Consider the following 24,205-nt stretch of genomic DNA (forward strand, 5'->3'; position numbering starts at 1 on the left):
TTAGAAGGGAGTTCTAGGATTTTAATCTAGTGACATTGAGGTAACAGTGATATGGTTCCAAGTCGGGACAGCATTTGACCTTTCAGTTGGCAGTGTTCCCATGCAGCTTCTGCCACTGTCCTTCTAAGTGGCAGAGGGTGCGGGTTTTGCAGGTGACATCAGAGCAGCCTTGGTGAGTTATTGCAGTGTCTCTTTTGGATAGTACAGACCATGTCATTGGTGGAGGGTGTGAATGTTGTCGGTAGTAGGTGGGGTGTCAGTCAAGTAGGCTGCTTGTCCTGGACGATGATTTTAGAACTACACTCATCCAGGCAAATGGGGAGTATTACATTAAACTCCCGTTTTTCTACTTTGTAGATGGTGAACAAGCTTTAGTAAGACAAGAGCCAAGTTATTCGCTGCACGATTCCTAGTCTCTAGCATACTCTTTAGCCATTATACTTGTGTGATGACTCCAATTCAATGTCTGGTCAATGATAAACTACAGGAAATTGACAGTAGTGGAATTTAGTGGTTGTATTGCCATTGAATGTCATGGGGAGATAGTTAGACTATTTGTTTTTATTAGAGATAATCATTGCCTGGCAGTTGAGTGGCATGAATGTTATTTGCCACTTGTCAGTCCAATTTGTCCAGATCTTGGTGCATAAGGAAACAGGCTGCCTCAGAATCTGAAAGTCTGATCCATTGTATTATGCTTCCATTTTCTGACCTGTAAGTAGTCTTGTGTTATAGCTTCACAAGACTGGCACCTCATTTTTATATACGCCTGGTGCTTTGCTGAACTAGGCAAATCTCCTGACTTGATGGTAATGCTAAAGTGGGGAAGATGCTGGGCTATGAGGTTACACACTGTGGTTAAATATAATTCTGCTGCTGTCAATGCAAAGGATGGCCAGTCTATGTTGCTAAATCTGTTCTAAGTTTGTCCCATTTAGCACTGTGATGATGCACATACCACGATGGAGGGTTTCATCAATGTAAAGTTAAGATTCCACAGGGGACTGTGTGGTGATCACTCCTATAGAATTATCCAGGATGAACATATCCATGGCAAACATATTGGTGAGGAAAAGGCCAAATGGAATTTTCCCTCTTGCTGGTTCCCTCCCCAGCTGTCATCGACCCAGTCTAGGCACTACGTCCTTTTGACCTTTGCCATCTTGATCACTTGTAGAGCCGCTGGGCCACCCTTGGTAATAGATATTGTGAGCTCTCAGAGTACATGCTGTGCCACTGTCACCCTCAGTCCTTCCTCTAAATGGTGCTCAACAGAACAGCATTGATTCATCAGCCGAGGAAGGGGGCACAGGATAGGTGACAATCACTTGGAGTGCCAATGTTTGACCTGATACCATGTTATTTCATGGGGTCTGAATCGACATGCTCTGTAAGCTGTACAGCCGCTTGGAGATCCCAAATACACTGGTTGGCTTTCTGACACATTGACTTCTCCATGAGGAAGCCAAGCATGGACTTTGGAGCTCCATGCAGCGGAAAAAGAATTAAGGGGAGCATGGACCTGGAGTCAATGCTGAGGGCTCCCAGCAACTTACTCCTGCCTGCATATCTCTGTGATACCACCTTTGGTGGGTCTGTCCTGCTGATGGGACTGGATATACCGAGGAACAGTGATGGCGGTGTCTGTAAAGCATGGTTCCATGAGTGTGATGATGTCAGGCTAAAGCTCAACCAGTCTGCGGGATAGCTCTCCTATTTTTGGCATAAGGCCTCAGATATTGATAAGGAAGACTTTGTATGGTTGACAGAGCTGTGTTTGCTGTTGTTATTTCTGCTGCCAGTTGATTTGTCTGATTTAATTTCCTGTAGACTTTGTCATGGATTGATGCAACTGAGTGCTAGCCCACTAAGTTGCTAGACCATTCCATTTCAGGAAGCAGTTAAGAGTTAACCACATAGCTATGGGGTTACAGTCACATATTGGCCATACCAGCTAAGGACAGCTGATTTCCTTCCCTAGATGACCTTCATGAACAAGATCAATTTTTATGACAATTGACATGATCTCTGATAGGATAGATTTTAATCCATTCCAGATCTTACTGAATTCAAATTTTACTAGCTGTTACAGTGGAATTCTAACTCATGTTTCAACACATTTGCCAGTGAGTTCTGAATTACTAATCCAGTGACAATACCACTATGTCAATGAAATCCACTGGTTAGTAATGAGGCAATGTTAACTAATACCGAATGAAATTAGTTACAAATTGGTCTACATTGCATTTACTTTCCAGGCAGAAACAAGACCGATAATAATCAATTTTATGCATTGACAACCTATGCCTAGATGGTGCCTGAAATCCTTCTAACAGCAAATAGGCACTGGCTCTTCAGGATTTGGCAGGAATGTGCAGACCTAATAGCAGCTACCACAAAAAGTATATTTTTTTAAACTGAAGTCAGGAGTAGAAGAAAATAACATTTCAAACCAGTAGATTCAGATTTATTTTTTAAGACAGCAATTGATTTATGAGATGTTGACACGCTTTAATTAAGTTCAGTGTGTCCAATTTAAGACACTGGAAATGAAAGTCCAGGATCAAAAGGAAGGAAACCAATAGCCTCAAATTAGTGTTTTAATTAGTGTATTATATTCCTTAACTGACATTTTTGTAAAATATCCAACCAGTCAAAAGGCTTCAGAATATGATTTTACATCTCACTGCAGAAACGTGCTCCTACCCGTGAAGCAGTATTGTTTCAAAACATGCCTGTGTAGGCTTCTAAGAGTAATTAATCACTCAGCTTTGGACAGGTAGATTCCTTCTCAGGCACTGATACAAGCCATGGTGAACAATAATACACAAGTTGGGCCTGTCTATCCATTTACCACACACAGTGTCTTTGCTTTGCAACTGGACTTGCATAGCTTCAAATCCATAACCTATGACAAGCAACTGATTCCACAAATGGCTGGACAAGATTCGTATGAGGCAAATGCTTCAGAGGCTTGTTGGCATGTGGAGGGTTCTCCTGTGGTGCAGTGGTAATATCCCTACCTTGGACTGGGAGATCCGGGTTCAAGTTCCACCTATAACATAGCTATGTAAGAACATCGCTGAACAGGTCGATTAGAAAAATATGTTGGAATGTGGAACGTTCTTCCTCAGGATGCTGGGTCTTCAAATTTACTGAAGCTAGAGTTAGATGTATTTTTGATTGACAAGAGAGGCAAGGCTTTAAGGTGTAGACAGAAAAGTGGAAGTGAGAACATAGCCAGACCAATCACAGTCTTACTGAATGGTAGATGGTCAATAAGCCGTACGTTCTAACAATTGATACAAAGTTATTTCCCCATGCAACTTTAAGAACAATGTGTGATTTTCTTTAAAAAGTCGTTTTTTTCCCACAGACTACAGCTGCTTTCTTTATCAGCAATTAATCTCTAACCTTCGTTCTCTCCAATATCCTCCCCTCCCTTTGCTCCTTACAAAAGGAAACACAATTCAGCATGCCCACAAGGATTTTTACCAACTTTTATAGATGCACCATAGAAAGCATCCTACCTGGATGCATCGCAGGGTGGTTTGGCAACTGATTTTCCCAACACTGCAAGAAATTGCAGAGAGTTGTGAAGACTGCCCAGTTCATCATGCAAACCAGCCTTTCATCCACTGACTCCATCTATGCTTCCCAATGTTCTGGGAAAGTAACCAACATAATCAAAGACCTGTCCCATCCCAGTTATACTCTCTTCCACTCTCTTCCGTCTGGCAGAAGATATAAACGTTTGTACACACGTACGAATAAGTTCAAGGACAACTTCTTCCCTGCTGTTATTAGACTTCTGAATGGACCTCTCAAATTTTAAATTTAACATTGATCACGCTCTCCATGCATCTTCTCTACAGCCATAACATTATATTCTTCGCTCTGTTCTATTAGCCTATGCACTTTGAACAGTATGATATGCCTGTACTGCATACGAAATGAAATGTTTTACTACCTAGGTACATGTGACATTAATAAGTCAAATCGAATCATCGACATTGTCCATTAACAGTGGTAGGGCTAAACTTTGCTGCTGTCCCCTCCTGCTAACCAGTAACACTAATGTGTAGTTGTCCTGCAATTAACAGCATTCCTCAATGTGAACTCATCAAGCTCCATGCAGCTTAATGCAGCAAAGCCCCTCTCTTTCTTAGGTTTGCCATCAGAGTTAACAAATTTCATCCTTATATGATTACATGCAGTGAATCAATTCAGTGCATTGGTATGCTTCTCTTTTGATACCAAATAATGTCATTGTAGTAAACAATGAAGAGGATCGCAATAGATTCCAGGACAATAGAGACAGAAGTGGACAAGCATACACCAGATGGAAACTAAAACAATGTGAAGTGATTAATTTTGGTGTGAAGAACGAGAAGAGGCAATAACTAAAAGGCTTTCAGAAACACCAAAACTGGGAGACAAGGCATATGCAAAAGTCTTTTGACAGTGGCACCATGAGCTGTTCCTGAGTCATACAGCATCCCTGGATCTACAAATTGATACCCAAGGGTAGTTTTACCCCTTAAAAATGGGTGGTTCAGTCCAGATGAGAAGCAGAAATGTCAAATCCAAACTCAAGCTGTCATGAGACCATGCAATTCCAGGTTTAGTGGAGATGTGATGAGGTAGAGGGAGATGACCAACCAGCTTTCAGGAGGTGGGTCAGTTGTCGAATCATTAAAGGAGTCTCCATGGCTCAACTTTAAGAAGGTTTCTATTTTTAAAGGAGAAAGTGAGGTCTGCAGATGCTGGAGATCAGAGCTGAAAATGTGTTGCTGGAAAAGCGCAGCAGGTCAGGCAGCATCCAAGGAACAGGAGAATCGACGTTTCGGGCATAAGCCCTTCTTCAGGAAAGCCCTTCTTCAGGGCTTATGCCCAAAACGTCGATTCTCCTGTTCCTTGGATGCTGCCTGACCTGCTGCGCTTTTCCAGCAACACATTTTCAGCTTCTATTTTTAAATTCAAGTTTCTCAAACCTTGGGGAAACCAGGCTAGCAGAAATTATGAAGGGCTAGATCATCAGGGAAGCAACTTGTGAGCCAGGAACAGCAGGAGTATTTCCACCTGGATCAACCAAGTAACCTCATCAAACCACAAACACCACTCACACTATGGTAATGGCTTGGAAGGAGTTAATGCTTCCGTTAAATTGAACTCCACCAAATCAGATGATGTTACACAAACTTTGCATGAAGACAGTTCAGTTTTACCCAAGTATACAAAGGAAGCTGATGTATCCTATACTGTTCTTGAGAATGCTTAGAATTTTGCCTGGTACAATGTAAACTTACCTATTGCTATCATGCAATTAAAAATAAGTTGCTATCAAGACAAGAACCTCTTCAGTTTAAGCTCATAAAGTAGTTTATCTTCTAACACTGATTATAATACAGGGCCTGGATTCAGCACAGGAGGGTGAAGATGGCTGCTAAATATGCAACCAGAATACCATATGCTGGTAGCAGTGATATCTCAAAATAAGACACCCCTCTGCTTTTGTGATCACCAATCCTTCCCCGTCATGCTATCTCTACCCAACTAAACCCACTCACACCCCTATCGTCAACTCCAGTTCATTTCCACTGTCCCCTCCCCCAAACCTCAAATATCCTTAGGGTTGCCAATTCACGTTCTAATGACTGTATTAAGGATACAATTTAAGGACCCGAAGTGAAGCCCATCTCTTGAACCAGGAACGGTGCAACAAACCTGTGGAGTCTAAAGCTTTAACTGGCAGCAACAAGATTGAGAATTATCGGGTGATAATTCATTGACAGAGAAGTCCTGAGGAGCTGAATGGCCTACTTCTGCTTCAATGTCTTATGGACTTATTAAATTTACATTTAGAATGCAAACCTAGCCATTAAATGACATGCCATTAATTTTAATGGAAAGCTTGCAACAGTGAAATGGCAGAATTCATTCAGCCAATTCAGCAGCTAATTAATCCGAGAGTTTTTCAAGTTTTACTTTTGAGTTGCCTTTGTAATACTTTTGTGCCAATTTTGCTATTCACATCCATTAATGTTGAACTCCATAAACTTGATGAAATCATCAGAAATGCAGATTAGCTGGAATTTATTTCAATAAATAAGTTTGGGATACAGGTCAGAATATTTACACTTTATGCACACCTCTGAAACATTCTCTAGCGTGGCGAACCTCAGGTTAAATCACCAGCAATCATCTCTTTCCTGCAGTTCTCTGGGACTATGGCAACTTTACTTTCTGCTCTTAAACTCGGCTAATAAAGGCAAGGGTCCATATGTCTTCTTAACCACTTTATCCACCTGTCTACTTTAAGGGACATGCACATCATGGTCCCTTTGGTCTTGGTATACCCCAGGTTCCTGCTGTCCATCAGGTATTCTCTTCCTTTGTCTGGCCTGCCCAAGTGCATCACCTTACACTTACCCGGATTGGATAACCACTAACTGAGTACCAGTTGACATTTGAAGCAAGTTGTGAAACATATATTTGCAATCGACGTAATGACGGAAATAGAAGTCCAATTAACATCACTGACTGCATGTCAGCATATCAACAATTTTTGGTTTTAGTAAGAATCACAGCTTTATGATTTTTATAAACTAATTAGATTTCTATGGGAAAGTAACTAGGAGAGATTCAGGAAAAATTGATCATACCTTATAGAAGTAGTGGTCTTCCAGAACAGAGTGAACTTCATAGAAATTTCAGGGATCATGTTAGGATACTGAGTTTCAGCCCAATTAGTTTAAAGATTTTTTTCATCTGGCTCTCAAAATGAGTTTTCTTGACTTGTTAAGTTGTCCTGGGACAAAACTTCATGTTATAGATGCTGTGAGAATTACACTCATCCAATACTTGAGCTGTTATCCAGTCAGCAGGGAAGCGAAAAGAATTAACTCTTAGGTGTGTACCTGAACGGAACCGCATTTCTCCTCTGATTACAACTTAAAGGAAAAGGAAAATCCACATGGCAAAGTTTTTGTATAAAGTAATCTCCTCACCTCCATCTGGAATATGTATAAGAACACATACACATATATTCCAATACTGAAATAATGCTGGACCTGTAGTTTTGCTGAGAACTAAGATTTAAAATATTCCTCTCTGTGTAGCCCTGCTTGGTATCAGTTATGAGAATTTGTCCAAATATTTTTTTTGGTTCTACCGGTTTCAATAGGACTCATTATTGTAGGAGAGTCTGGAAGCTTCGTAGAAATTGCCTGGCCCTGAAACACCACATTACTGACTGGCCACAACGGCATATTTGAACTGGAGAAATATTTCTGGCATGGGGCACCTCCAAGATTGGTTCAGTTTGCCAGCCCTCATTGAAATAAGCAAAACTGCCAGAGGACATAAATGCTCCCTCTTTAGTTGCCAGCACAGATACACAACTGTGTGAAAAAAAAACCCACCAAATTGCTGGTGCCAACATCATACATAATTCTATTGATTCTTATCCAAAATAACATTTAGCCTTGCTATTCAGTGCTGCTCTAAATAAGTCAAACTTTACTTTGATTTCAACTCCCCGTTTGGAACACCTCAACTTTCCATATGGTAGGGGATACATTTGACCTGGTTCCACTTGGATGATTTTCATTTCATAATGATTAACAACTGGTCAGTCAAATTCAACATCTTAATTGTTTTCCTTACACTAAAGATCCACAGGCCTAATTACCCTCATCCATCAAACACTTAATGTCAAACGTGTTTTGGAGCCTGTTAAAAGGTCAATAATGTTATTTAAATGCCTCAAGAGATCTTGGAAAGTTGTAGGATTGGATGTGGTTACCGAGATAGGGAAAGACAACGCTATAGAGCGATTTGAAAAGACAGCAAATTTTAAACAGGTAACAGTTAATTAAGCAACGTAGCCAATGCAAACTGCATGATTTGTTGGCAGAATGCTGACAAAATGCTAGGATTGGGTATCTTACATAGGTGAAAAATGTTGATGTACTCTTTAACAACAGTCTCTCTAAATTTTCGTTTCTGCTCTGTGGGCCTGGAATTCCCTCCCGAAGGGCATTGTAGGTCAACCTACAGGTTGTGGGCTACAACAGTTCAAGAAGGTAGCTCATCACCACTTTCTCAAAGGGAACTACTGATGAGCAATAAATGCTGGCCAGCCAGCGATGCCCAAGTCCCACTGGTGGATAAATAAAAGAGAACCTCCAATGTCTGAGTTGTAGTGACTCTGGGAGTGGAAGCCAAGGTGTTGACACACTGAATGGAGCATCCTGAACCTTCCAGGAACTTTGCACCCCAACTGTTAAATGCTTCTTCTCCATCAAGAATGCAATGCCTTTAGCAATAGACATTTACATTAATAATTACATTTGTAAACAAGGACTGATCTTGCTAATCAGACAAAGCAAATATTTTTCTTTCTAATGACATGGATCCATAAATTAAGCATTGACAACAGATCTAAATTTGATCAGCGTTTCAATCCTCAACAAGGCCACATCAATGAATCAGGGTGCACTGAATTCCTTACAGTTTCCAATGCTCCAAAACACTGTCACCCCTCTATTATTAGCTCTTATGCCACTTGAGGGATGCTAAATGATTATTGCTCTAGGAATGTCTAGATTGACCAGCTATCTTTGAGTGCGGCTAACAAATTTCTCTGGAACTAACTCAACACATGAGAAACTGAAGGAATTAGCATTGTGTTCTTTGTTGTCAAAATAAAAAAGACAACAATAATTTAGTTTTTGAAGAATGAAAAATTTGAAAGACTATCTCATACTGTTCAGAAGAGTTGCACATTGAATGTATAATATTAAATATTATTCGAAAGGCTTATTAAGTTAAGAATACAAGCAAAGAACAAGATTAATTGGAACCAATTTTTGGTGAACCTACAGCTCGGCTACTAATTACAATTCGACTTTTAATCCTCAGCTTAAAAAAGGACTTTTCTTGTCAGAAAGGAAACACTTCAAAATAGTTTAGAGGGGCCCCAGGACAAAAGGCAATGCTCTCCATTAATGTTTTGTAAATTCAATGAAGTTCCATCATCTCCTATCCAAACCTCTATAGAATTCCTGCATTCTTGAGCTAAGATCAGACCTTAACCATTTGATTTGGTTGTGAATGAGTCACCTTTTATTGATCAAAGAACACTGGTCATAATGTTCACTCAAGGGCTTTTGAGGGTTATACACCTTACGGTGGATATTCTTCAGTTTAGTCTCCCTTGGTCAATATGTCCAATGAGAGCTGCAATCCACTCAGAAATACAACCCACTCAACAACAAAGTGCTGCACAAAACTTCTTGTTTTGTATTTAGTCAGGGAGAGGCTAAACAGGTGTGAAAGAGAAACAAATAGAAGGACACACTAACAGGGTTAAATTAATTAGGCACAGATCCATTGGGCCAAACTATCTGTTTTGTAATGTTGTCAATTCTGTATCATTATATTTAAAGTATTTTATTTAAATCTTCAAATATTGCATTTTCACTGCTCAAGAGTAACATTATAACCCTAGCTTGTGAAACAATATTTTGTATCATGATCACCCTGCCAAGCCCAGGGCTTTCCATTTTGAGATTATCCTTAACTAATACTGGCTGCATCCATTTCTTTGTCTATTACATTTAAAGTAACCTTTAACTTCCAGCTTCTACATCAAATAGACCGAATAGTTTACAACTGTGACACACATAACTGCGTAAACATAACGAGTCCCCAAACTTCAAATGGCATATAACAAGTTCATAGCAAGGAGGAGTTTGATTCCAAGTGAGATTTGACGTATTTCTCATAGTAAAAGCATGTTTCAGATCCAAGACTTACAGATAAGACAATTCAAAGCACTCAATTCATTGAAAGAGTGGATAAGTACACAGGAATGGTGGAGCCCCTGAAAGCTTTATCTGTTCTCTCATCTTAAAGGGGAGGTACTCCTTCAGTTGTTGAAATTTAAACCTGCTGACTTCAGGTGAATCAACAACACCTTCACCCTGGCAACTGCTTTGGGCAGTGCCATATTGCCATTAGTTTACTTTCTATCAAAACTAAGTTTTACCAAACGTATGAAGATGGATGGGACAGACCTATGAAGAGACACTGGATTGGTTACGATTATATACACTGGAGTTTAGATGTATAAACTATAAAAGTGGGAAAGATGCTCCTGATGACCAGGGAGTCCAGAACCAGGGGTCACAGTCTAAAGATGTGGAGGGAGGCCATTTATGATGGAGATGAGAAGAAATCACTTTGCCTAAAGAGTGGCGAGTCTTTGGAATTCACTGCCACAAAAAGCAGTTAAGTTTAAAACATTGAACATTTTCAAGAAGGACACAGATGCAACTTAGGTCTAAAGGGATCAAAGGATATGGATGAAAGTAGGAACACGGTACCAAGTAGGATAATCAGCCACGATCATATTGAATGGTGGAGCAGGCTCGAAGGGCCAAGTGGACTACTCCTATTCCTCTTTACTATGTTTCACTGTTTCTATAAATACCTGAATCAAAGGAGATACAGTCCTGAACTTGACAAAACCAGTTTATCCTGTCAAATATTTTACATGGCAGAAGAAAAGATGCCAAAGAATTCCACCAGAGGTCTGAAGTGTAATTTATAATCTGTGCCATGCTGTTATGTTTGCTGGACAGATATTAGTGGGAAGGTTTCGCAGCCACATCACACTCCTCTTGAGTGTTGGTGTTAGCTGCAGTTACATGTGGTGTTGGACTTGGGGCTGCAGTGTGCATGACTGAAGTAAAGACAGGGAAAATATTGCTTGAAGGTCACCTTCATGTTTTAGTTCGAACCTGTCACTCAGCTTCACGCTGACCAATGCAATGCTGAGATTCAGCAAATTTCTGCATAAATTTGGAAAGACTACACAAGTTCTCTCATGTATTTTAAAATATTGGTCTTGGTCTTCTGCTCTCTAATTGGTCAGAGACTATTGGCATGAGTTGAGACTCATAGAGCTCCTACTTGACCTTCGTTGTGGGTGCCATGGTGGCTCAGTGGTTAGCACTACAGCCTCACAGTGCCAGGGATCCGGGTTCAATTCCACCCTCGGGCGATCGTCTATGTAGAGTTTGCACGTTCTCCCATGTCTGCGTCGGTTTCCTCTGGGTGTTCCACTTTCTTCCCGCAGTCCAACGATGTGCAGGTTAGATGGATTGGCCATGCTAAACTCTCCATAGCATCCAGGAATGTGCAGGCCAGGTGAATTAGCCTTGGAAAATGTGGGACTACAGGCATAGGGTATGAGGATGGGTCTGGGTGAGATGCTCTTTGGAGGGTCAGTGTGGGCTCACAGTCATAGACTTGTACAGCATTAAAACAGACCCTTCAGTCCAAGTTGTCCAAACAGACTAAATTAATATAGTCCAATTTGCCAGCATTTAGCCCATATCCCTGTATTTCCTTCCTATTCATATATTCATCCAGATGCTTTTTAAATTTTGCAATTGTACCAGTCTCCACCACTTCCTCTGACAGCTCATTCCATATTGGCACTATCCTCTCCATGAAAAAGTATCCCTTAGGTCCCTTTTAAATCTTTCCCCTCTCACCTTAAACCTGTAATCTGTAGTTTTGGACTCTCTTACTCTGAGGAAAAAAGACCTTGGCTCTTCACCCTTTCCTGGTCCCTCATGATTTTATAAACCTCCATAAGGTTACCCCTCAGCTTCCAGTGCTCCAGGGAAAACAGCCCCAGCCTGTTCAGCCTCTCCCTATAGCTCAAACTCTTCAACCCTGGCAACATCCTTGTAAATCTTCTCTGCACCTTCCAAGTTTAACAACATCCTTCCTATAGCAGGGAGACCAGAAATGAATGCAGTATTCCACAAGTGGTGCTAGAAAAGCACAGCAGGTCAGCCAGCATCCAAGGAGCAGGAAAAATCGATGTTTTGGGAAAAGCCCTTCAACTGGAATAGATTCCTGATGAAGGGCTTTTGCCCAAAGCGAAGATTTTCCTGCTCCTCGGTTGCTGCCTGACCTGCTGTGCTTTTCCAGCACCACTCTGATCTAAACTCTGGTTTCCAGCAGCTGCAGTCCTCACTTTTGCCTAGCATTCCACAAGTGGCCGAACCAATGTGTTGTACAGCCATAACATGACTTTCTAACTCCTTTACTCAATGCAATGACCCAATAAAGGCAAGTGTACCAAACACCTTCTTGACTATCCTATGTACCTGCGACTCCACTTTCAAGTAACTTTGAATCTGCACTCCAAGGCTGATGGGTCAAATGGCCTGCCTCCATGCTGTAGGGATTCTGTAATGATTCTATGAGAAAGATCGGTGTCTTTCACCTAGAATTGGAGACTTAGCCAGCTCTTCACTGACCAGGATAGTTACTCGTGAAATGTTAGACAGATTAATACCATGATGTCAATTTTCCTGCTCCTCGGATGCTGCCTGATCTGCTGTGCTTTTTCAGCACCACTCTACCCTTCAGCATCTGCAGTGCCCACTTCTGCCTAGATTAATACCATGTCTAACTGCCAAGTAACTCTACAACTGACCCCTCAGCCAACCACTCCTAATCCTTCAACTCCCCTCCATGATTTCCACTGACCCACTGTACAATCCTATCACCATATCAAGCTGGCATAATGTCACTCAGTTAAAAATCACACAACACCAGGGTTATGGTCCAACAGGTTTAATTGGAAGCACACCAGCACCAATTAAACCTGTTGGACTATAACCTGGTGTTGTGTGATTTTTAACTTTGTATACCCCAGTCCAACACCGGCATCTCCAAATCATTATTATCACTCAGTCATCGTATTCACTTACTTCACACACTCACTCACAAAACATTGAAAAGCTGTCTAAAGTTCTTAAAGTTTAACACTACATTAGTAAATGAAAACTTACCAAAATGCAGAAAATGCTTGGCTTCTCCTAAGGATCCTGTGCTATGAAGAAGGACTGTGGGTTTAGATACCTTGGTCAGAAATGTGGAGCTCTGTTCTTCTGAAGAAAAAAGGAGTATTGCCACTCCTCTAAAGCTTCAATTGCCGATCTCACAATATATCAGCTGTGAATACTGCCTCAGCAGTGACCCTGGTTAAACTTGCTTACTCAAACCTTGACCTACAGGAATGTATTTCTGAAAGCCTGCCTGTGAACAAACCTAGCTGTCTAATCATGGCAAGCCACAATCCTTTAGGTCTAATTCTCAACTTCCAAGATATGTCAAGCAAAAGAGAAAATTTAAAGAAGTGTGACATTCCTTGTGAAATCCTTAATATCAGAGAACGTTGCGCACTAAACATGGTCACCTGACAACCCACACAACCCAAAGGGAATTTACCTAATTGTCTGCCTCAGAATTGCCACTTTAAATCAAGAGGCACGGAAACTCAATGAGGTGTCAACAAATTGGTATCTCTTGTCACAGTCACTCTTGCAAGATTACTGTGAATGCTGTGTGATGGAAGACCTTCTGTACCATCCAGCTTGAAATGAAACAATGACACAGACAAGGAATGGGTATATCAACAGCACCAAAAAGGAGAGAGAAAACACCAAGGACTGATAACAACATGGATACCGGAAACTCTTCCCTCTCTTGCTTTCTCAGTCATGGAACCAATGGAAAAACAACTTGAAAAAATTAACACATAGAATTGAAGATCGACAAACTTCATCAAAAAGCAACAGAAGAACAGCTAAAGAAACAATAGGACAGTCTTCTCATTCCCACAGCCTAATAGATCTTCAGATCTATATATGTTTTTGCTTTTTCTTCATGCCTGTACCAGGCAACTGTACTCCTCCACTATGTTTTGTTGTTTGTATTTATTTGTGTGTTTGTTGTTACATTTAGTTTTGGGAATAATAGGTAATAAATCCACTCTCCTTCACTTAATAAATCTTAGAATTGGCTCCCCATTTTTGAACTGGTTAATTAAGTTTCATAGAAGCATGATAGTTATGCGCTAAAAGAAGGAAACATTTTTTGTGATTGACTGAGAGGGATTTAAATAGTGAGGGGAGCCATGACCACCCCCTCTCCTGATGGTAACAAAAGACATTCTCTACTTCAATTACATGTCAGGAGATGTGAGAGTTTCAATCCATATTACTGCAAATTTATAGCGCATGAAACTACTTTGTAATTTATTGGTTCTTTTTCTAACAAAACATTAGTAACATCTGCATTAATTATTGCAATAATCTTTTTTGGATATTACTGAACACACACAGAGATTAGATTACTCTAGGTAAACAGCAAAGCCACTGAGCATTCTAAGGAGAATTTAACTTAACATTCCATAGACTGGTTTAGGTTACACTGCAGATTTTAACTGATGCGTTCAGACTTAAGTTTATAAAAGTTTTAGGTATTAGGTTTTAAGATTTCATCTTCATGTCAAGCATCTGAATTCCTCAGTTTGTTTGAAGCATTTTTGATCACACCCAAATATCAAGTCCATACAGATTAAACATCAATAACTTTCCGAAAGTGAGAGAAGACTTCTGAAAAAAATTGCAACTTCTGAAAAAAATTAGGGCAATAAAATGTTAGGTGCTAGAGCAACTATTCTTCTGGCATCCTTTTAACTTGCCAAGATATTTTAAATGCTTGCTGATCTCGTCATCCTGCCAAAGTTTAAGACCTATATTACATTGTTGAATAATACATTGAAAACCTGAAAATAGTTTGCGTGAGTGAATGACAGCGAGTAACTGGAAGTAGGGTTCTGTTTCAAGCTACAATGTTTCACTTCTCAGTTTTCAGTAATCTTTACAAAACTGCACTATTTGGTTCTCCCAACTAACTACCATAACTTCACCTTCAGTCATTCAAATTGGATTTCCAGAGGTTGCTACTGAGCTTGTGGTGAGAATCTGGGGAACCCAGTTGGGATTTTCAGACCACAAAGTTGTCAAGATGCCACTAATAAGGAACATTGCCCATATATACAGTGCTGTTTTACCTTGGGTTTGTACACTGACGTTCTCGGTTTGTTACTCCTCCTCCACAGGTCCTCGAACAAGGTGACCACATTGACCAGCTTGACCAACGACCATTTATAGGCTTTGGCCCTGAATCTCCATGTTTCACACATTGCCCACGGCGACACCACTGGATTACAAAAAATGGAAGAAGAATGGAAAAGTGGCTAAATAAGTGCATTAATGTATTTAGTCATATATTTTGTTCTACCAATTAATAATTGAACTACAGGCAATTTTCAAGATTAGACTCTTATTGAACTGTTATTTGATGAATATTCTTGCAACATTTCTCATGTGAGTCAAAAGATATGGCTTTGAAATCGGAGCTTGTATTCAGTTTACAAGTGTAAAAAATGGGCATTTGACAGTCTAAAATGTTGGCATGAAATCCTTTGCCCACAGATTAGAGTTCCTCTGTATCCCTTCAGACTCCATACTCAAAACAAGCATCAGCTCTGTCTTTGCACATGCGAAGGTTTAACAGGTGTTCACTACCTCCTTTGCATGTAACCACAGCATGTGTTTGCATACAGTGATAATATTCCTCAATAAGGGGGCTTGTTTAGCTTGGTTGGCTGGTTTCTGATTCAGAGTTATGCCAGTAGCATGGGTTCAATTCCCACTTGAGCTGAGGTTAACATAAAGGACTTTCCTTCTCAATCACTCCTTTCACCTGAGGCATGGTAACTGTCAGGTTAAACCACCATCAGTCATCTTTCTCTAGTGAGAAGAACAGCCCTGTGGTCTGATAGGACTCTGGTGACTTTACCTTTATTCTTCGGACACTTGGCAATTAGGTTAGTAATTCTTAAAAATGTTGAAAAAAAAATGGCTTGATAAGTTTAAATGCTTTTAAAAACACCTCACCTATTGAGGAGCAAGAACTATCTGTCTCCCTTCTGATTTTCTTGCCACCCTTGCTTTTAAAGACACTGATTGACATCTAAGCATGCTGAACCACAAGCCTCCAACGTTCCAGAGACCTGACTCAGAGTTGGTGAGTGGTGCTTACAGCCAACAATAAGATCATGAAAATATCTGCAATGGTCGCTGCCATCTGACTCACTCATCAGTTTGCACGAAGATCATGTCCCAGTTTGGGCAAAATCCCAATTCTAGGCTATGTGTTCTGTGTATCAGTAACAAAGTTCTATTGATTAATGCACTTCCTTTGTCTGATTCGCTATCATCATCTCTCACATTTATATCAGCCTTGCATTAGATATCTTCACAATGCACCACAATTTTCCAATCACTTGCATCATTGTGCCAAACTCGGAGGCTGACCACCTTTGTGGCTCTGATAGCTGATCTTCTCTGTTTTACCCCTATTTCAACATCTGGATGCCTGTTTCTCATGATGTTCTTCCACTCTGGCTGCTTACTCATCACCCTCACTCTGTCCGACCTACTCATACACTGCATTTTTTAAAACTCTCCATGTATTCTCTGAAAGAAGTTCCATTCATCCCAGTTCAGATTCAAACCTTGTCTGTAGAGTGCTCCTCTCCTTCACTGACAGTTTACTACCCCATCTCCTGCTCTTGAGATCATTCCTGACTCCTCTACTCAACAAACTATATATAGAGGGGGCACAACTTTCAACTTTGGCAAGTCTATAGAAGGGAAATCAAGCTGGATGTATAACTACCTGGCAATCCGAAATTAGTTTACACCTCCCCTGTAACAAAAACCTCCATCCAGTTTGGAAGTCTTTGTTGGCTCTACTTTTCTGACAATTTTAGAGTTGAATCCCTGACCGGAACGAAGGAGCTAAAATAAATCAGTTTTGATCAGAGATGTCAGAGTTTGCCTTTGCTTGTTCCTATTGACGCACACAGTATGCAAATCTTGCACTAACTCCTTCACTCACAGTATGATTTCAGCATGCATCTCAGCTTGACCCATGTTACTGGTCAACTAGTCAACAGAAGGTTGGACATTATGCAGAACCATTCATGTTTAGGTTCAGCTTTTAAAGGCAATTTGTCCCTCTTAAGGGGAGGTTGCATGTTTCATGCTGATGCTGACAGACATTGGTGCAAATGGAGAGATTGGAAATATTGCACCAGGGCAGTTAGCTCTATGTTTCACAGATACAGCACTGGAGGATTAGTCATGTGATGAACTCTCATGTTTCTGTGTGGGTCCAGAAAGTTGTTAAAGACTGATTTCTGAAGGAGATGGAAGCAATAGGCAAATTACCTGGTGTCCAGAGTTCAAATGTTATAAGATATTCAATCATCTCTCACACGGTCAAAATCACTGAATTCATTGTAAAAGAGCATATTATTCCCAGTACCTACTAATGTCTCACACAATTCAATGCACCACATCCCCATCAGTCACCTAAGGACATCTGTTGGCATTTCGGATTCATGCTGAGCACACAGAAACTCTTCCAACAGCCCCACACATAACAAGCAGTGCTGCAAACCTCACACTCAACTCTCACTGCCTCCCTGCATTTCAAGCTATTCAGCTACGGCAGGCATCTCTTTCAAATTCAGTGATACACAACCTGTGACACTCTGCCCTCTCCCTTACACAGAAATAGTGAGCACATTAAAAGGGAGCAGAACTGAACTAGCGACGGTGCACTTTGAGTCATCTTTAGCATGTCTGAAGAGATTGCGCTGCACATCATGTGCTCAGCTAAAGCAGAGACCAAAGAATTTGGCATTGCTGAGACCAGACAGGATGATTGCACATTACAGCAGCTATGTTCCTTCTCAATTTACACCTAACCTTCACCCTACTTTTTGATATGAAGGGAAAGCTGCAGAGTTCTTGATTAACAATCCAATCATTCCCTAACTTCAACTTGCCCTTTCATAATTTTTTTACTCTTAGATGGCTGCAAACTGTCAGTTGCCCAGGCATGGGGAAGACAAAGGGTAACACCCCATTACAGAAGCAGCATTGTCTGCTTGCACTTGCAGCTATCATATTCTAGTCGACCTATTCAGAGTTGTTATTACACACCTCCGGAGAAGGTGGAACTTGGACGCAGGTCCCTCAGGTACTGATTCTAGAAGCATCTTAGAGGCAAGGAAAGATTTGTTAAGATCTACACTTGAAGAGTTACTGATCACAAGTGGGCTGCAGCTGGGCCAAGCGAAAGGGGTGGCTGGTATGCCAACTTACCAGAGGGCAAGGCCATAGACAGGCTCTGCTGCAGTGGATTCAGACAGGAATACAATGGGGTAGTGGACAGACTAAAAAGCCAAGAGGTGTACACACTAAAACGCTGAGTGAATTGGCAAACCTGCCAGAGAGCCAGCTATCAATGATCAGGGAGGAGGCTGCTTCCAACTTGCCAGAGAGATACTGATACGTAGCTTGAAGCTCACAGACTGGAGATCAAGGCCAACTTCATAAATACATGGGAAGCCCCAGTTGTGACTCAGCATTCAGCGGCTCATGTCTCAGCTTCCACCTGAGCATGAGCAGAATCCACCAGATGGCTTAGTGCTGCAGTGAGCATTCGGGCAGAGGTCGTGAGATCTTTACCTGTTGCCGCGCCCGCTCAGACACCTATCAACATGGCCGCACATGACTGTGCTGAAAGGGACATGCCAGCTCGAGAGCAGACCAAAATCTGGTGTCTAATAGATTACCATAATTGTTGAGACACTGCTGCGCGAAAGGGGCAGTTGTACAAAGCCATGGCTCTTTCTCAGAACTTCCCAGTGCCCTTGCAGGTGCTGCTCTGCTAGTGAGCCAATGCAATGTGATTGAGGACAGGCCCTCATGGCTCAGAGCTGCCCACAGTCATTCTGCAAAGCCATCTGCAACCACCCTCCCCCTCTACTGCAAATCAGCTCCCTTCTGCTGCAGCTACAGGATTGTTACTGCTCAAGGGCACCAGAAGTGCAAAGGCACATTGAAGCAAGGCACTTAAAGGAGAGCACAAGGGTGAACGGTTCATGTTGATTCACGTAACTCAATGTGTAAAGATGTTATGGAAAGGCTTATGCTGCTGGCTTTTTTTTTTAGTAGCCTTGGCCAATGCGACACTGGAATTGTGCATCTTGAATGGATGTAATAGTGAAGCCATGGTGACAAAGGCAAGCCAAATTTTGGGAAGCACAGTCTCAGAAGACAGGCTCAGATAGCGCACAGAACCTACTGTTTCCCAAAGTTTCCTCTTCTTTCTCCGAAGGTGGCCTCCAAATCCCCGGTGGCATCTTGGTGATATTGTGTGTATATAGGAGTAGATGTCTATACGCCCGACTATATCCTGGAAGGCTCCTCCAGAGCAGTTCAGGGATCAGAATGATGCTACAGCGGTGTGGATGGTCTGCATCATGATATTCCTGGCAACTCCATGGCTTTCATTACACTTCCACTGTCTTCTTGTGTTCAGGTGACAGAAGAATATCATCATGCACATATGGGAGGAGGAGGGGGTGGGCATCTTTGACCCCTAGTCTCCAATCCTCTGATTGATCTTGAAGACCTAAAGATGGGGGTGAGTTGCAGATAGCTTCGGACAGAAGGCGTCTTGGCAGCTCCTAGAATGACGTATATTATGAGCAGAGTATTCTGGTGCAAGAAATAGGTGCTGGTGGAATGGTGGCAGGTGCTGTTCCTTACTACTTGGGATGGGAGACCCACACATCCACACTTGGGCAGTCAATGCTATCCTGCTGGACCAGAAATCCCTTTACCCTGACAATCCATTTGGGAGAAAGTGAGGACTGCAGATGCTAGTGATCAGAGTCAAAGAGTGTGGTGCTAGAAAAGCACAGCCGGTCAGGCATCTGAGGAGCAGGAGAATCAACATTTCGGGTATAAGCCCTTCACCCTGATGAAAGGTTTATGCCTGACTCTCCTGCTCCTCGGATGCTGCCTGACCGGCTGTGCTTTTCCAGCACCATGCTCTTCGACCCTGACAATTCATAGGTTTGCTCAATCCCACTTCCCATTCTTTAAAGCACGAGAGATGACTGGTCTCCATTGGACCTCTGTCACTTGCCAGGTGCTGAGATGGACTGTGTACTTACTGAAAGATCTTGCACATGCTCATCTGCAATGATCCAGGTCATGTAAAAAAATTAATGCTACTGTTGGAGTTGATGGAGGTAGCACAGTTCTGTAAGAAATTTCTTGATGTAGCCAGGAAGCCTCACAGCTTGCTCCAGGCTAAGATGGAGGTATGGATGAGTACTATGTGTAAAACTTATATGTCCTTGTGCAGAGAGCCCACGACTTCCTGGCCTTCAGACAGCTTCCCTCTCTGTGTGGCCACAAACCGTATACCTCTTGGCATGTATGGATGTCAAAATCCTTTGCCCTCCCTGAATTTACACACAAGCACACGATCAGACTTCTATTAACCTCTCTACATCAAGAGTCAAGATTAAAATACTTCATCTACCTGTCCTTCTTTAATAGCATTGCTGGAATTTCCTTGCACAGCATGTTCAGCTCAGAGTGAATAACACAGGGGTCAAATCAGTCAGAATGCTATCAGTGTACATATAGGATGCCCATACATACACCCGAACAAACACAGGCAGCATACAGGAAAACGTAGTGTGACCGTATCATTTCATATCTCTCTAAATTCCATATTAATTAAAATAGCATGACTACAGAGTCTAATTTTGCAGCCTAAAAATTTCAACAGATGCCACAATGTCTTTTTCACATTAAATCAATGTTTTTTGAAGTCAACATCAACATGGCAGAGTGACAAGATCCTATGTCTTCAGAGCCAAAGTTCTATCAGTGAATTACCATCTCCCTTAGTTTTTCAATGCAAACATTGTGATTTGTCTGTTCATCTGCAGAGATTAATATTTAAAATGATCCAATCTGTCAAAGCAAGGGGTGGGGTGGGGGGTTGGTTGGTGATAGTGCACAGTACTGGTAATGTCACTGGACGAATAATCTAGATTAATTTCCTGGTCTGCCCAACTTGCAACTCTAGATCCTCTGAAATATGGTTGACTTTTTTTTCTGTCCTCTGAAATGGCTTCACAAGCCAGTCAGTTCAAGGGCAATTAGGGTTGGGCATCAAATGCTAGCCTTACTGATGACACACTCGCATCTCATGGGAGAATACAAAAAAAAACACTCTTTGGACCCAACCATTTCTGAACAAATGGAGGTACATAATTTAGTCACATCACTGTCACAGAATACCAGGCTTCACTTATTGACACAACTGGATGAAGCCACTTTTAAACTTCGTCTAAAATCAAGGATATGGCACTGAATAGTAAAGGAAAATAATACACTCTGCTGTAAACACCTCAAAGCATTCTAACGACAGGTACATGAAGATACACAGGTTTTCACATACCTATATTTTATCAAAGTTTACCATATGTCACAGACACTTTATTTGGCCATAACTATTTTCTCATGGATTGAGTTGACATCTTGGTAATATTTTCACTTGAAATAAACCCCATCTGTCTCCGAGTCACAACTGCAGCTGCATGCTCTTACCACAAGATGGAACTTCACAATCTCCAATTCCTCAGCTTTTTTGTAATTTTCAGAGGCTGCAGTGAACATCAAGCTCTTTCTTTAGTCTGGTCCTTAAGGCAAGTATGGGCTTAAAATGCTTTCACTCTCATTATTATACTCACATTTTCTTTAAATTTTAAGACTCTTGCTATCCTCCTGTTTATCCAATCCCTTGTCAAATTCACTGATATTGCGACTGTATGAAACCTCCAAGGAGCAATCTCCTAGTGGTGCGAAATTGCTGTCTTTTTTAAAATGCATATAATTAGCTTCATGTTTTGGGAAATAAAATATGCACAGATCTTCCTCAAACTCTTGGTCACTTAGTTCCACTACAAATCTCACTTATACAGTCAATTCCTCTACAACACGATGGTTGCGTTCCTGTGCAACCCCACGTTATAGTAAAATTGCGCTTTAGAAACAGCGCTCAAAGTGTTGGCAATATTACTGCGTTACAGCCAACACGCGTGTTAAAATGTTCGCGCTTTTAGGAACACTGTCCCCAATTCATCAATTGCGTTACAGCCAATTCCCGTTGACAAAACATGTGTTATTGCAGAACGAGCTGTACTGGCTTCCATACCGACTGGCCTTCCAATTCTTAGTGAAAAATCACACAACACCAGGTTATAGCCCAACAGGTTTAATTGGAAGCACTAGCTTTCAGAGCGCTGCTCCTTCATCAGGTGGTTGTGGAGTACACAATTGTAAGACACAGAATTTATAGCAAAAGTTTACAGTGTGATGTAACTGAAATTATACATTGAAAAATACCTTGATTGTTTGTTGTATTTTTCAATGTACAATTTCAGTTACATCACACTGTAAACTTTTGCTATAAATTCTGTATCTTACAATTGTGTACTCCACAACCACCTGATGAAGGAGCAGCGCTCCAAAAGCTAGTGTGCTTCCAATTAAACCTTTTGGACTGTAACCTGGAGTTGTGTGATTTTTCTCTTTAGTACAGCCACATTAAAACCTCCCTTAATTTTGCAGATATAAATGCAACTTTTTCTTTTATCTATGAGTTCTGGTGCATATTGTACATAGTAACAAATCAAAACATTTAGTGGCAAAGTAATAAACTTAATTTTTGATAGCAATGATCAAGAGGTTGCTAGCAAGTTTTAGGACCTAGAAGCCATGAAAGACTTTCTCAATTACTGTCCGCAAATAATTTGCACAGTTTCTCTACCACCACTAGGTTTTTTTGTGTCACTATAAATGGCATCACCACAGATTTCATCTTTACCATCATTCGCCATAAAAGCACCAATGTCCTAGAGGATATCTACCTCTATGAGACACCTTTTCAAACCAGGTTGGACGAGGGATCGGTCAAGGTTATTCCATGCTTCTGTGATCAATTGAGAAATGAGCAAAAGCTCTAGTTTCTTCAGTTGTCTGAGGGTTAAGATGCACATGTTCCAGAGTAGGTCCACTTGTTCTACTTTTTGGCATATCCATTTTACACTGCAACTTGCCTGTCATGTCCTCAGGAATATCAGCTATGCCATTATCGTCTAAGATATCCTTGATGCATGACACCTAAAAGCCTCAGAGACCAGCACATGTTATTTCAGAAATGGGTCTTTGAATCACAGGCTATACAATCTCTCCTTGGTCTGACACTCAACATCCAAATAACCATTTTTACATTCATGGATGGTCACACAATGTGGCTATGTGATAGTCTCTGTTAATCATATATTGAATGTATTATTAACATTAAGGATATACAACTGGAGGACATTGGCTGATTAAGTATGTTGAAAACAAAGTGACATTCTTGCTACATAGGGTGTTGATCAGGGAGGAAGGTAATTAACCTCAAACGCATCAGAATTGAGCATTGGCTCAAAAATGTAATGGGCTCACACCACTCTCTTGTGCCTCTTGAAGGTTACTCAGGAACCAGTCAGGAACCATGGCTTCACGGTAGGTGCCTCATTGTCAGGTATTCTGCCTGATCAATGAACCCCGAATTAGGTTAGGTCTAAGGAAGGAGGGGCTGCTGAAATCCATCCCTGGCCCATCGCCTTGTCCTATTCCTTTGGTGACCAACCCCTTATGACACCTATCCTGCCCCACTCACCCATATGCAGGGCCATCCACAAGCTGGGACCTGGAGCATTACCAGTAGACTCCATAACTTCTGGCAGTCTTACCAGCCTCAGATTGGCTGGCAGATCTTGGGGATCACATTTTCACTCCAATGGGACCTGACTGTGTGGAAGGCACATCATTGGCCACCTAAGTGCCTGATAGCACTTAAATCTCATTGGCCTTTCCCTACAGAAACAAGATGGGACTGACACTGACTCTCCAACTTGTGACGGCGATCCCTATCACCTGCACAAATTCCCCTATGCTTTAATTGTTCATTTTATGCATTGTATTTTACATTTATTTTGTTTTACTTTTGCAAAGAAGCTGGTCTATCTATCAATTACCTTTTTACGAGCTTGAATTTTCACTGAAACTTGCTTTTTCATGCTTGGAAATTAATAAAAAAATTAGTATTTTAGGGAAGACAAACAGAAGGTAGGAAAACCACAAACCTACTTCAAACTGTAATAAAAATGAAAGCCAAAACTAACATTTATTTCTTCTCTGCCACACACATGAAGATATCACCTCCCATACTGTTTTAAAGTTAGCAAGAAGTAAAGAAGTTAAGAAAAAACCCTCAGATCTCAGCAGACTCTTTACACAGGCATAGTCCAGAATGGATCATACATCAG

General features: G+C 41.2%; 1 protein-coding gene across 1 annotated transcript in view; it reads right to left on the reverse strand.

The window, feature by feature from the left end:
* The window catches only part of adamts16 (ADAM metallopeptidase with thrombospondin type 1 motif, 16), a 249,585-nt gene that overhangs the window by 98,035 nt on the left and 127,345 nt on the right, over positions 1–24,205 (reverse strand). The window contains exon 12 of the mRNA XM_087986819.1: positions 14,951–15,099. Coding sequence (XP_087842945.1) covers positions 14,951–15,099 — 149 coding nt within the window. The remainder of the gene's footprint in view (positions 1–14,950; positions 15,100–24,205) is intronic.

Source organism: Chiloscyllium plagiosum, unplaced genomic scaffold, assembly GCF_037043375.1.
Source record: "Chiloscyllium plagiosum isolate Xiang-an unplaced genomic scaffold, Cpla_swu_hap1 HiC_scaffold_5, whole genome shotgun sequence".
Lineage (NCBI taxonomy): Eukaryota > Metazoa > Chordata > Chondrichthyes > Orectolobiformes > Hemiscylliidae > Chiloscyllium > Chiloscyllium plagiosum.